Source organism: Lutra lutra, chromosome 5 (genome assembly GCF_902655055.1).
Source record: "Lutra lutra chromosome 5, mLutLut1.2, whole genome shotgun sequence".
In the NCBI taxonomy this organism is placed as follows: domain Eukaryota; kingdom Metazoa; phylum Chordata; class Mammalia; order Carnivora; family Mustelidae; genus Lutra; species Lutra lutra.
In genome coordinates this window covers 85,673,086-85,688,668 of record NC_062282.1, presented here as the reverse complement: position 1 = coordinate 85,688,668, position 15,583 = coordinate 85,673,086, and the positions used below count along the sequence as shown (strand labels likewise).

General features: G+C 39.9%; 1 protein-coding gene across 10 annotated transcripts in view; it reads left to right on the top strand.

Annotated features, from left to right (window-relative positions):
* JAKMIP2 (janus kinase and microtubule interacting protein 2) overlaps positions 1-15,583 on the top strand; it is a 165,568-nt gene that overhangs the window by 99,809 nt on the left and 50,176 nt on the right. For 9 of the 10 annotated variants that reach the window (XR_007127671.1, XM_047731291.1, XM_047731290.1 and 6 more), the window contains exons 3-5: positions 6,562-7,059; positions 10,787-10,996; positions 12,777-12,875. Coding sequence is in view for 9 of the 10 variants with exons in the window: in XM_047731291.1 (XP_047587247.1) it covers positions 6,562-7,059; positions 10,787-10,996; positions 12,777-12,875 (807 nt within the window). In the remaining variant the exon portion in view is untranslated. Of the gene's footprint in view, positions 1-626; positions 736-6,561; positions 7,060-10,786; positions 10,997-12,776; positions 12,876-15,583 lie in introns of all 10 variants that reach the window. The other variant, XM_047731292.1, reaches the window with a different exon arrangement.

Below are 15,583 nucleotides of genomic sequence, written 5' to 3'. Positions count from 1 at the left end.
AAGATCTCCACAACTTTCAAAAATACAATACAGTATTGTTAATTATGGTCACCATACTGTACCTTACATCCCCAGAACTTACTCATCTTATAACTAGGAATTTGTCCCTTTTGATCCCCTTCACCCATTTCTCATACTCCTAGCCACCCCCTCTGTCTCTGACAACCACCCATCTCTTCTCTGTATTTGTAGGTTCAAGTTTTTTAGATTCTGCATGTAAGTGAGATCACATGGTATTTATCTGTCTCTGACTTATTTCACCTAGAAAATACTCTCAGGGTCCATCTCTGTTGTTGCTAATGGCAGGATGTCCTTTTTTTTAATGGCTTAATGATATTCCATTGTGTATGTCTGTGTACATATCATATATATATTATATAGCCTGTATATGTACATAATGTGTACACTTTTTCTTTATCCATTCATCCACTGATGGACTTAGGTTGTTTCCATGTCTTGTACTTCCTGTGCTCTTTAAAAATGTGAAGATCTTGAAAATACTGGAAGCATTAGGCAAAGGGAGAGAGAGTATCAGAAGTTTACTCTCCACTATTAACCAAATTTCAAAGAAAGAAAGAAAGTGTTGGGGGTGGGGGTATGAACATACCTGAATCCTTCTCTCATAGGTCTGCATTTCCACTGGAGGGAAATGAAACAAAAAGACTAGACATAATCAACATCTAATGAATAGAAATTTGTCTGAAAGATTTTCCAAGCACCGATAGTAATAAGCAGGTAAGCAGGTCATTCTGACTGAACTTCAAGTATAATGCCCAAGAAGATGGAACCATGGGGTGGAGAGGAAAGAACACACAGTGGGGCCTCTGTGCCATGTGTCCTTGTCATTTCTGAGCCTGTATTTTCCCATCTCTAAAATGAATGGATTGTGGGCAGCAGAGAGGCGCTACGGTCCCTCCAAAATAGTAGGGCTTGGTCAGGGAAGGCAGCCGTGTGCTCTGGCTCTCCCTGCACTGTGATAGCACTTAGGACCCGCAGGTGTCAGCCCCAGTCTGACCCCCTGGTCCAAGTAACGCTCTGACATCCATTTACTCTATCACATCACCCTGCTCCATCTTCGGCATAGAACTTTGTACTGCCTGAAGTGATTTTGTTCTTTTGCTTATGCATTGCCCACAGCCTAACCGCCCCCTGCCTGTTCCCAGTAATATGTAAGCTTGTTATGCGTAAGAGACCATGTCTTCTTAAGGGATCCCCTAAGGAAGGCCTCTTCCGCGCTTTGAATGCTGCCTGGCATGCCGGAGATGCTTGATACTGCTTATGGAATACATTTTCATGTTCCCTTTTAAAAACTTCCCAACAACCCCATGGCAGAAATACTGTTACAGTATTTATTTAGATGGAAAACTCCAGGCTCGGGCAAAGAAAAGATTTCCACCCAGGTCTGTCTTTTTTTTTTTTTTTTTTTTTGGACTGGCTCTCTGAGCCATTAGACTTTAGTGTTTTCCTCTGTCTCTCCTGTCGACAGCATGAGGCCATGATCTGCAGCCCAGGGGTGTGTGAGCTCACTAGGGATTGCTGCGAGATGTGGAACCCACCCACCTATTCCCAAGGGCTCCCTCCTTTCCCTCAGAGACAGCCTTCATTGTAGGTACAAAGGCTTCTTTTTTTTCATTTTCTGGGAGGAAAGCAAGGTGTGATTCCAGTTTCATGGAGAAAGAAAATGAGTTCGAATGGTTTAACTGATGTGCTCCCAATGACACAGGGAGTAGAGGAGCTAAAATGGAAATTCCCAAATGACCTGGGTAATGCTGAGTATCTGGTTGCCTCTAGAACTCCCAGAGAATCAGCCAACCCTTGTCCTCAAATGACTGCTCCAAAGCCTCCATGCTCAGCGCCCCAATTTGGGATGCATCATTTCTTGTTTTATGCACCTTTAGTTTTGTGTTCAGGAAGCCTTGTGTCTAAAAGTAAGAAATGAAAAAATAGAAGCCTTTGTACCTCTACGGGTTGTATAAAATTTCCCTTATAAACAACCTTCTATAGTGCAGCTTCATATCTTCTGACTGCGAGTTACTAAGCACCCATGAGCCTCCCTGCCTGCCTACTGTGCGTTTAGATATCCTGGAACATCCAGTACAGATAATCCACACCCAAGCTCATGTTAGCTTGTCTTGCCTAGATAACCTCTCAACTTCCTCACCTTGGATCAGGCCATCCAGTTTTTCATCCTAGATTTCTAAGGTCACATTAAAGCTCAGACATGACCATCGTTATCTCAACAGAATTTACACGGGCTTTCAAAGGCTAGACTAGAAAGGAAAATGCCATGTGAGGCCAGGGTGGGGTAGTAATCAGAATGTTTCTCCTTCTGACACAGTATAAGTTCTCCCCAGGAGGATTAAATTTTCCTGGTGACTTTTTTCTTCCATAAAACCTCCAGGGGAGGGGTGCCTGGGTGGCTCAGTGGGTTAAAGCCTCTGCCTTTGGCTCGGGTCATGGTCCCAGGGTCCTGGGATCGAGCCCCACGTTGGGCTCTCTGCTCAGCAGGGAGCCTGCTTCCTCCTCTCTCTCTGCCTGCCTGCCTACTTGTGATCTCTGTCTGTAAAATGAGTAAATAAAATCTTTAGAAAAAAAAACAAAAAACCTCCAGGGGAGAAGGAATTTAGAATCTGTATCTTTCAAAGCCTGTTCACTGCTCATCCCCTTACTCTGTCCTATCCCACACCCCACTCCTGCATACACGTAATCTGAGTCTCTTCCAAGTTAAGATTAGATGCCACCAATGCCAGGGAACTCAAGATATCTCCAGGAGACCCAATTTTACCTTTGTTTTCAAGGTTTCTGTTAGGAGAACAGTTATTATGGTCTTAATAATATAGTAATAGTCATGTTAGTCTTATCCTGATAATATGGGTTCTTATATTTATGTCGTTGGTATTAATACAGCATTGCATTATATAATAATACCAATATGGCATCAACAATATTCATCAAAATTAATACTATACTATTTAACCATATATTAATAATTATTAATCTCCCAGGTGTTCCAGTCTTTCCGAAGGACTTTTAATACATTATCTAAGTCAGCCCTCACCATATGAGAACGAGACCCCCAATCCCAGTTAACACATAAGAAAATGGAGGCTGGGGAGGAGAACAGTTTGCCAGAGGTTTCAGAATTAACAGGAAGGAGGTACCTGGGTGGCTCAGTTGGTTGAGCCCAACTCTTGGTTTTTGCTTAGGTCATGATCTCAGAGTGGTGAGATCGAGCCCCTCAAGAGCCCCAAGTTGCGCTCTGCACACATCAGGGAGTCAGCTTCTCCCTCTTCCTCTGCCCCTTCCCCAGTTGGTGCATGCACACTCTCTCTTTCTCCCAAATAAAACTAAACTGAACTGAATAATAATTTTTTTTTTTTTTTTTTAAGCACATAGGGAGGTCTGGGACCCAACCCATACCTGGCTGCTGACCCACTCTGGGCGCTAAGCAGCCTTCTTCACACTGTGCTTGTGCAGAGACTCGTCCTCACTTTTCTCATCTGACATTGGGATGACACAGATACTACCTACATCACAGAGCTTCCAGGGTTAAATGCGGTAATGTGTGTGAAGTCTTTAGGAAGCTGTGTAACTCACAGTAAGCCCTCAATAAATGCTATTATGTGATCCAGCAGCACTTATCAAAATTGATTCTTCTTCTAAGTATTTTTTTTCACTTGAAGTATTATCTTTACATTTTTCCTTGTCAGTCGGGAGCAGTTCTTTCTCTTTTTGTGTACGATTTACAGAAAGATAGTAAATTCTATTTTCTTACTGGTACAGTCTGAGCTGCAAATAATTTTCAGAAAGTGATTTTACTATAAAAATTTTAATTGGCTTTTTTCCTTCCCGAATGTCAGTCACATCCTTTGTGTCTGCTTCATAGTGAAACACTTCTCCCAAGCTTAAGAAACAAGTCATACCTAGAAATCCTGCAAAAATGCCAGTTTCCATGGCAACCAAAATAAGCAGACATGAAAAATGCCAAATGTAATCAATCAGTGCCTTTGAGTTTTCTTTGGATTCTGTGGATTCCTTCAAGTGATGGACAAGAAAGCCAGTGTTTGTTTGTATTTGTTTTTATCTTCAGACTGGAATATATTTTTCATACACCTATATTTTCATTTTTTTTCTTTTTCATTCATCTCCAGTCTACATGCAAAAGATTAGTGTTTATAATTTGAGAGAAATGACAAGATCACAAAATGAAGCAGTACCTGTAGTGTGGGACAGGTGAGGAGAGGTAGAGTGAGAAACAGAAACAGGAGCTGGGGGGGGTCCAACCAAATCTTCTGAGAGCAGGAAAGGTGAAGCTGAGATGTTGGGGTTTTATTCAGCAACATAAAGGAGCCCTGGGTGATTTTTGAGCCCATAAATTGGGTCAGAACTGGGCTTTCCTGGGGCACTTGGGTGGTACAGTTGGTTAAGCATCTGCCTCTTGGTTTTGGCTCAGGTGGTGATCTCGGGATGGTGAGATTGAGCCCAGGGTTGGCTCCACACTCTGTGGAGTCTATTTGGGATGCCCGTTCTCTCTCTCAAAAAAAAAAAAAAAAAAAAATCTTAAAAAAAAAAAATACTGAGGTTTATTAGGAGAAATATCACCATCATGAAAGCCTGTCTCATTCAACACACCAAGAACCCTAGAGCAAAGCTGTCCAGGAGAAATATAATACAGTCCACAAATGCAAGGCATGTATGTGATTTTTAAATTTCTTGTAACCACAATTATAAAATGTAAAAAAGAAATCATTAGTTTTAATAACATACTGTATTTAATTCATCCAAAATATTATAATTTTAACTTGTAATCAATATAAAAATTATTGCTGACGTTTTTACATTCTGGTGAGTATTTTCATTTAGAGTAAGTCTCAGTTCAGACTTGGGATATTCCAAGTACTCTGTGTAGCCAGTGGTCATTGTATTGGACAGCGCAGGTCTAGAGCATATGTAATAATAAGCATCTAGGAAGGGACCCTGGCCGAAGCTGGAGGCAAGATCAAAGACAGTCATTGAAGGATGCCTGGCTATTTATTTTCCCAAGTCTCCTTGTGCCCTGAGTTCTTTTAGAATATCCAGTGTGGTAATAATTGCTATGCCTTTAAAATAAAATATTCATAAATTGCCATGTGGACTTAAAAATCCAGTTCTAGCCAAAGGTAGGTACTATTAAGGTAAGTAAAATCTCACACGCTTTCCATTATAATTACAAGAATCTCAGTAAGGAGTTTGAATCTTAACATTTTTTAGCTGGAGAGGCTCGTCACGATTTTTTCATGAAACTTTCCTATTTTGCAAATGGCAGAGACCCAGTTTCACTGAACCGGATATTACTCCCAGGGTTCCCTAATTCTTTCCTTTTTCCAGGTTACTGTGTGTGTGTGTGGAGAGGGAGAGAGAGAGTGAGTGTGTAATTCTGTGGTACACGACAGAGGCAGAGGAACAAAGACAGTACAGACGAAGAAGGGGAGGAAGACGATAAGAAAGAACATTTGCTGAGAGGCTTCTCCAAGCCACACATGCCAGGTCCCCCACCCCACCCGACCCCCAATCTACTGAATCAGAGCCAGACTCAGCCAGTTTAAGGTAGTGCCACAGCTAATCTATAAGGAGACCCACATTATCAACGGAAGTGAAGCAAAACAGAAGATTTTGTTAACCAAAATACCCGAAAGGTCTAAATGTTAGAAGGAACACTTTATTAAACTGCTTGAACGGTTAGTTGGTAGGGGGAGCAGGAGAGGTTGCTGAGTGGGGCAGGGAAGGACACAAAGGGACATCTGTGGAGCATGCAGAAATAACAGCCACCAAACCCCTTGAACAGAGAGGTGGCCCAGTGAACCACAGTGTTTGGGGCTGGTGTGTGTTTATGCATAATGTTTGGTGGTAGAACCAAGTTGCCATAGAAAAAAGGTGAGGTTGAGGATATATCAGCTGGTTTCATTTCTCCATTACAGCAGCCAAAACAGAAGGGGGATATAGGAGAAATATTTATAATATCACTTTGGGCACCACTTTATTAGTCTAATGATAATTTTGAGCTCTGAACTGTCCTAAGATGCCCACATGTATCAGCTTGCATCTAGCCAGGGATGTGTTCTAAAAAGCTCTGCAGGTGATCTGTTCTGAACTTCTCCCCACCAAGGTGAAAACCGTTATAGCACTGTGCCCTAATTTTAATGTGCATACGATCACCTGGGGATTTGTTAAAATGCACGTCCTGGTTGTAGGTCTGGAGAGGAGCCCTGGATTCTGCATTTCTGACAAGCTTCTGGGCGATGCCTGTGTTGGTTGTCTGCAGACCAGAGATGAATAGTGAGGGCCCCAAACCTCAGATACTATCTGCACCAAATAATACAAGCATCCCCAGGTATCTCCTCCTTCCTATACTGTCTTCCCAGCTCTGGGGCCTGTGGTTCCCTTCCCTCTGAGCACTCAGTGACTGGACAAGAAAAGGTGAGGAATTGGGAGAGCCCAGGCCTCTGAGCTACAGGCCTGCTCAGGAGCCCACCTTCCCTTTGAGGATCACCTCGTTTCATCCTTTCGCCTCTCTGCCCTTAGGTGTCTAAGCTTGAAAGAGAGAAGACTCAAGAAGCAAAGAGGATCCGTGAGCTGGAGCAGCGCAAGCACACGGTCCTGGTGACAGAACTCAAAGCCAAGCTCCATGAGGAGAAGATGAAGGAGCTGCAGGCTGTGAGAGAGAATCTCATCAAGCAGCACGAGCAAGAAATGTCAAGGACAGTGAAGCTGCGGGATGGAGAGATCCAGAGGCTCAAGTCGGCCCTGTGTGCTCTCCGGGACGGCAGCAGTGACAAAGTAAGGACAGCGCTCACCATTGAGGCCCGGGAGGAGGCCCGGAAGCTGTTTGATGCCGAGCGCCTTAAGCTCTTACAGGAAATTGCAGACCTGAAAACTGCCAAGAAGCAGGTGGATGAGGCTCTAAGCAATATGATCCAGGCGGATAAGATCAAGGCCGGCGACCTTAGGAGTGAGCACCAGTCCCACCAGGAAGCCATCTCCAAGATCAAGTGGGAGTCAGAGCGGGACATTCGGAGGCTGGTCAGTAACCCAGGGCAGCACGTCGGCATACAACCATTCTCTCCCCAGGTTTTAGAATGCCATGGGTATGCTTCTACGGGTGTTTCTCATGAGTGGATTATAAATAGTGCTCACCTCCTGTCTAGCACTGACCAAAATACAAGATAAGTCCGTAGGTAGGTAGGTAAGTAGATAAATGGATAGATAAGCCAAGCCAAAATTGGAATTGTAAAATGTAGAAAACATGGGAATCACCTTTCTCATAACAACTGGCTTCTTCCAGCTATATACGGAGAGTATCTTTTCAATGACTCCTATTTTCTTGAATGTCTATAAAATATTCTAAATTATGAACTCTTCTAAAATCAACATGTTTTGTGAGCTTTCTATTTATAAAATGCCACTGGCTTTTTACAGGAGTGGGGAAAATTTCTGTGCCTTTCAAGGTATCTGAAATGGCAGTCGCTGAGAGCATCCTGAGTGATTCACCTGTCTTCTTTCCAGGAACTGTGTCTGAAAACAAGAAGTAGAGCCATAAGAACCCTGGTCATTTTTAAAATAGATCTTCTTTCTCAAAATAAATAAGAGCCATTCAAAACAGTGGCCACTATAATTTTTAAACTATTCCTAAGTACTTTATTTGCTATTGCCAATTTCCAAGACTTATTTCAAGCCTATAGAGTTGGATCTTTCTTTTTAATACGTATGGCCAAAAACCACATTGGTCTCTCACTATACCTAAAAATAAAACAAATGTAATTATTTGTTTTATTTTATTTCATTATTCATTATTTCATTTATTCATTATATTATTTTATTTCAGTTATTTGAAATCCATAATGTCCTAAGTTGACCACGTCCAGTTATTTTAGAAGAAACATTTACATGCGTCTATACTCAGAATGTTTAGCATTAGTTCTATCTTAGTCCTGTCTTATCAAATTACCCCTCACCTGTTAGAATGGACTTTATACTTCTCCAAAAATAATACTTTCTGGCTGCCTGGCTGACTCGTTTGGTGGAGCATGCGACTCTTGATCTCAGGGTTGTGAGTTCAAGCCCCAAGAGAGTACTTTAAAATCTTTAAAAATAATAATATTTTCTTAGGAAAACTACACTTCCCTTTTGTGTCCGCCAATTCTAAGCAATTATTTTGTAAGAACTCCAGTTATGTTCCTTGGACCATATTTCTAGGATCTCGATTTTAAGTAAAAGTGGTTACCATAGGATATTTTGAAAGCTAAATGTGTTGTTTTCTTTGTACTACAATATAGTGTGACTGTAAAATGTTAACTTTGACACACTTTCCAAATTCTTTGCAATTCATTCTATTGCCCTGGTTGACAATAAAAACCAAACACAGTGCAGAAACTTTGGTCTCTGCCTTGCCTTTGGTTTTTGAAATGACAACAGTTGATGAAGAAAGAACCAGGACTATGAACTCTGGAGTCAGCAGGTGGGTAAATGAAAAGGATGCTGTACATCAACTATTTGTGTTTGTTGATGGTTTTCGATATAAAATCTGCAAGTATATCCATTTGTTGATCTGTAGTTTCTTCTCTGACTTCCTTTCACCAGCATACTGCTAAAGTAGATGATGCATTCTCTCTTAGTAACAATGTAAAATCTAAGCTACCTCAAGAGTGGTTAAAAAACTGGGTACAAACAGAATAACATGGGAAGTTTTTCAGTAGTGCAGATGTACTTATTTTTTCTTCTTGTTCTGTTACTACCCCCACACCCAGATCCATTTTTTTGGAACTGGAAGGGAGAGAAATGAAAGCCACTCTGTTTAGAAAATTTATCCAGGGAATTCTGGTAGACACCCCTTCCCATCTAAGAACTAGAATTTTGGAAGATTTTTCAGTATTCTGAAACCTGAGTCTATGCTTAAAATCACTATGCAATAGAGAGTCATCGACACTGATTACTGGATATTCTAAAGAGAACTACTTTGGAAAGTGCTGGAAGGGTAAGGGTAATGTTGGGATCATTACTGCATAGCCTGTTAGAATGGGCTCTGGGGTCAGAAGACTGAACTTAAAAATCTGGCTTCACCACTTATTAACTATAGGATTATGACAAAGTTGGAAACCCTTTGGGTCCTCAATTTTCATCTGTAAAATGGTGATAACAAAATTTGTGTGATAGGATTGTTATAAGAGGAGATAAAGTGTGGAAAGTTCTGAGGATAGTGCCTTGAATGTTGTAAAAAATCAATAAATTTTAGTTATGATGTGGGATGTGGCCATGATGAGGATGATTATATGGGTAGTATGGGAGTGATTCCCAGCAAGTTCATTTAGGTAGGGTACATCGGAACCAACTAGGAGCACGGAGGCGTGGAACCATGGTAAACTGTAAATGACGTCATAGATGACAGGTCTAACAAATGAATGTACTACCTAGTTAAGAAAAACACTGGATTCAAATCTTCTACAAGGAGGTAGAAACTAAAGACGGTGCTTTCATTCTGGAATTAAAGGACAGTGTTTGACTACTCATGAAATTATCAGATGATATCACAGGACCATGCAAAATTTAGCCCCATGTTCTTCCAACATTGATCTAAAATGTAATCCTGGGACTGAGAGGCAGGAGCTTGCAGATAGTTACCTGGGGAAAAATGGGACTATGCATCAATTTTTGTTCCAAATATATACATAGGCATATTTATATAAGGAACATAGCAAAGAAAGATTTATACAAAGTGATTTGTTATAAATAAGGAGACATTTTTATAAAGAGAACAGTATAATATCATTTGTATTAAATGTCTCTATCCTGTCTCCATTTTAAATATTCTCATGAAATACAATAAAATGAGAAGAAAGATTTTGCCTGATGGTTATGCTTTCTTCAGAAATTGTTTAAAGTCATTAACTTCACTAGCCCTCACCAGGAATGGCACAAATTTTTCAGTCCAATGAAGCTCCCGATCAGTTATCAAATGCTGACAAATAATTCTGAGACCATGCTAAGACTTAACAGAAGTGAGTGTTGGGATCCATAAATATGTCCCACAGATATAGGAGGGGAAACAGTGGCTAATATTACCAGATGTTTCCCATTCCTCTTCTTGTCCCGACCATGGTTTTCTCTGATGGTAATAAAATGATTGCCTTAGCTGTTTCCTCAATGGAAAGATCCACCTAACACGAACCATGTTCCAAATTCACTCCTGAATTCACTCCACATTTGCCACCTGAACGCAAACATACTGGCCTTAGGAACTGACTAGTGTCCTGGAAAGTCTGCAGCTTTGTCAGCGGAAAATGACCATAGTGCATGCTGCTGTTTAAAGTGAACTTAGAGGCTATTCCTCCAAACAGGAAGGAACATCAAAAATTGTCCTGGGAAACACTGTAATAGAATATTGAGTATCTGTCTTTATTAACACAAATGACCCATTTTATTATGTTTTATTTTACAAATGACCCATTTTAAAGTTAACCTCTCCTTTCTAAATCCAACCAACCTAGACTATTTCAAACAATATATTGAACTAAAGCATCTACACAGGATATACCAGAGAGAAAAATTTACTCTCTTTGATGCCTCATTATCCAAGGGTAGCCTTTCATTACACAGTGTTGCCTTCTCTTGTTCATAAATTCGGTATACCTGTCACAGTCATAATTTTTTCCTATAACAATCAAAGGAAAGAAGTTAAACTCCTACCATTGTAAAAATGCATTTTTTTTTACAACATTGTTAAATAAAATGTCCTGGGTGTCATTTAATTCAGATGGATGAGATTAAAGCCAAGGACAGGATCATCTTTTCCCTGGAAAAGGAACTGGAGACCCAAACTGGCTATGTACAGAAACTGCAGCTGCAGAAGGAGGCATTGGATGAACAGCTCTTTCTGGTCAAGGAGGCCGAGTGTAACATGAGCAGTCCGAAACGAGAGATTCCGGGAAGAGCAGGAGATGGCTCTGAGCACTGCGGCAGCCCTGTAAGTCTGTCTGAGCTGAACAAAGAACTCAGGAGTCATCTTTTATTTAGCTCCCAAGTTTTACTTTTCACTTAAGCTCTTTTCCTGTTTGCTACAAAGGAATCAATTCTACCTCCTCCTATAAAACCAGCTAGTACCTTGGGAACAGGGTTTTCTAAACTCATAGACAACAAAGTGGTCTGCCCTGCATTAGCAGATCACAAGAGAATTACAGGTCTTTCTAAATCTTCCATAGAATTTTTCTACCCATGTGATACCTATGCAAACTTCAGCCTATTATAAGAGTTATAAATTAGGTGAAACTCTTGCCAAGACGGGTAATTTTCCCTTGGGTGAACCATTGGGTTGGAAATTGGCGAAGCCGGTTGTTTTCTACATGAGTCAAACTGTGTGACTGTATAAAAAACTAAACAGTTTAAATCATCCTCTGAAAGCTTCTAGTCTAATTGAACTTCTCACTTATTACCCTGGATTTTGATCATTTTATAGGAGAAATTATTTTAAGAACTGCAGCCAGAGAAATCAGCTTGTATATAGTTTGCTTTCATAACTTATACCTTTCAAATTATGTAGCTGCTAAAAAGATGAAAATGTATTATTTAGGAACAGAGATAGGTTCCAAAGTAGTACTTAGAACCAAGTAATGAATAATTTATGAATTGGTATTCAGGATATATATATCCCTGTAGGTGGCGGAACCAGGATTTAGCAGATGTAAGTTTCAGTTCTATCCCTGACATTTACCTGCAGTGCAGCAAAATTGTCTAAAGAATGGGCTCTAGGGTCAGACTCTTTAGTTCAAATTCTGGATCTGCCACTTACCGTGTGACCTCAGGGAAATCATTTTCCTGCTCAGAGTTTCCTCATCTGTAAAAGAGACGCACTAATGGGCCATAAGGCTGGTCAGAGATCTGGAAGAAATGGTCTGTAAAATGTTGAGCACGGTGTCTGGTTCATAGTTAGCATTCAATAAATATTAATTATTGATCTATTGATAGTAGCCGCAAGACCTTGAATGAATTATGACCTCCCTGAATCTTCACTGTCCTGCTAAATCCTCTAGGATTTTATGAATCTGGAGATAAAATGTGTGGGAAACTGGTTTGTCAACAGTACAGCACTATCAAAGTGTAAGATGATAATGGAATTGAAAGTCTGTAATGGTCTTATGGATGCTAGAGCATGGAATCAGTCCATGAGAGCCATGTGTAAAGTGATCCACGGCTATTATGACAGTGGGGACGCCAGTAGCTCTGGGCAAAATGTACCAACAAAGGCATGAAGGTAATACACCAACCTTCTCACTCTGACCTTTTTCTCCAGGAGTATGTAGGAATTTTCAAAGCCCAGCCCTATCTTCTATTCTTTGGCCAAGTATGATAGGACATTTGTCCTAACTGTGGGAAACAATGTGCAGCCATGACTTAAGAGATGTTCCTTGAACCTCATGTAATCACTGAATGACCTTAGTCTCAGAGCTCACAAATCTGAGAGGCTCATCCAACCATCTACCAGTCACCCTGCCAGGAGTCAGGGCTCCAGAGAGTATCTGCCACATGGAATTCATTTGCAGTTTCAATCAGGCCTGGTCTTCAACCCAAGCAGTGAATATCAAGGGTTAGAAGACAGTAAATACTTACTCTTCTCTGAATACAGAACATTTTACTCTCACCTAGTAAGCCATATGAAAGGAACCAAACCTCTTACTTTTATGAGTGGAATTCCCGAACTTTGTGAAAAGTGTTATGGAAGTAATACCCATTTTAATTTCCATGCATAGGATTTGAGAAGAAATCAGAAGAGAATAGCTGAATTGAATGCCACTATAAGAAAATTAGAAGACAGGAACACCCTGCTTGGAGATGAACGAAACGAACTGGTTAGTTCTGCCCAGAATTACTTGTTTATTTGTATGGTGATTTTTCTTAAGTGTTTTGTTTAAGAAAATTTATAAGATGTTGTGGAAGTATAACATAATAAAGATAAGTGCACAGATAATAAAGGTCCAGTTTAATAAACATGCCCAAAGAAATACACCCATACTACCACCGCTCAGATGAGTACCTGGAAGATTACTAGTGCCTCAGAGCCTCCCTCTCTTGAGAATTCTACCAGTCACATCCTTCCAGAACTAATCCACTCACTGAATTCTGTCACTGTAGACGTGCATCACCATTTTTTAAATGTTTTGTAAATGGCATCCTACAGTAATCACTCTTCTGTGTCTGGCTTTTTTGCCCAGCATTACATTTGTGGAAGTCACTCACTGTATTACATGTGTCACTCATTCATTTTCTTACTCTGTTGTATTCAGTTAATACACCACAGTATATTTCCTCTTCAATTATTAATGGGGATTTATAGTGTTTCTTAGCAGTTTCAATGTTAGTAGTGCTGCTACATGTCTTTGGTGAGAAAATGTGTTCGTTTCTGCTGAGAACTTACCAAGGAGCAGAATGACTGGGTCGTAGGGTGTGCATGTGGTCAGCCTTAGTACTGGTTGCTCGGTCTCCACAGTTGTGAGAACAATTGCATTCCTATCACTAATGTGGGAGACTTGGCAATTTCTCCCCAGCTTTGCCAACATGCAGAGATCGTTGATCATATTAGTAAGTATGGTGGGTATGAGCAATATTCTGATTGTAGGATTTTGGTTTTTACTTTCCTTAATAAGGAGGTTGAGTGAATTATCAAATACCTTTTGGCTTTTGGGGTGTCCTTGTGTGATTTGCCCTTTGTTTTTCACAAAATTTTCTTTTGTGTTGCCTTTATTTTCTTATTAATATTAGGAATTCTTTATATCATTTTTGTATATTTGTATTTAAAATATTCTGCTCTGGGGACACCTGGATGGCTCAGTCGGTTAAGTGTCTGACTCTTGGTCTCAGTTCAGGTCGTGATCTCAGAGTGTTGAGATCAAGCCCGTGTCAGGCTTCAGCCTCAGCACGGAGTCTGCCAGGGATTCCTTCTCTTTCTCCTTCTGCCCTTTCCCTATGCTCTCTCATGCTGTCTCTCTCTCTCTCTCTCTCACAAATAAATCTTAAAAAAAAAAAAATCCTGCTCTGTGCCTACATTGTACTTTTTTTTTTTTAAGATTTTATTTATTTATTTGACAGATCACAAATAGGCAGAGAGGCAGGCAGGTGGGGGGCGGGGAGAAGCAGGCTCCCCGCTGAGCAGAGAGGCTGATGTGGGGCTCGATCCCAGGACCCTGGGATCATGACCTGAGCCGAAGGCAGAGGCTTTAACCCACTGAGCCACCCAGGCACCCCCACATTGTACTTTCTTAATGGTAGTTCTTGGTAAAAAGAAGTTATAATTTCAACATTTTGTTTTTTCCAAATATATACATTTTAAGTCATAAGTCTCTAAGCATGACTAGCTTCATCCCATTACATTTTTTATGTCATAATGTATTGTTATTTCAAAATCTTTTCTAATATGGGGCGCCTGGGTGGCTCAGTGGGTTAAGCCACTGCCTTCGGCTCAGGTCATGATCCCAGGTCCTGGGGTCGAGCCCCACATCGGGCTTTCTGCTCAGCAGGGAGCCTGCTTCCTCCTCTCTCTCTGCCTGCCTCTCTGCCTACTTGTGATTTCTCTCTGTTAAATAAATAAATAAAATCTTAAAAAAAAAAAAAAAAACAAAATCTTTTCTAATATATGATTTCTTCTTCAACCCATGGTTTACTTAGCACCGTAAGGCTTAACTTCTAAATATTTGGAGGTTTTTGAGTTATCTCTCTGCTAATGATTTCTACCTTAATTCCATTGTAGTCAGAGAATATACTTTATATTATTTCTTTTTTTTTAAGTTGAAGTACAGTTGACACCCAATGTTACATTAGTCAGTAATACTTTGTATCATTTCATTCTTTAAAACTTGTTGAAATCTACTTTTTAATGGTAGCATACTGTCAATTATAGAAACATTCCATGTTCTCATAAAAAGAAGGTATACTCTGCAATCATTGCAAGGGTTTTGAGTCAAGTTCATTAGTAGTCTTGTTTAAAATCTCCTATATCTTTATACTTTTTCTGTGTGCTTCTTCTCCCAACAGATTTGTCCATATCTATTCTTAGTTTTGTCAAGTTTGCTTTATATATATATTTGAAGTTATATTACTAGGTACATGTAAATTAAGATTTATTAAATGTTTGCATCCTGATTTTTTTTTTATCTTTAGTAATACTTCTTGACTTAAAGTCTTGGTCTGATGTCAGTTGCACTATATCGGATATTTTCTTTTGGTGGTTTCATGAATATCTATATTGACTTTCACACTTTATAATATTTATTATATCTTTTAAAAGGAACCTTTTTTTAGGTACTTTGGATCTGTGCTTACTAATGTATGGTATGATAGAATTACTGATATCTCCTTTTACATGTATTTTTCTGCATCTTCTGTAAATAGCATCTACTAAGTAAATTTAACTATTTAAAACCCCTGTCATTGATCTTCAGAAAAGAGACTAAGTTTAAAATAGTGAACCTAGTGGAATGATTTTTTGTCCTTGTATATGTTTCATATTTAATATGGTTTCTTCAGACACTAAAACTCAAATCTGAGGATTAAATGAGGTTAT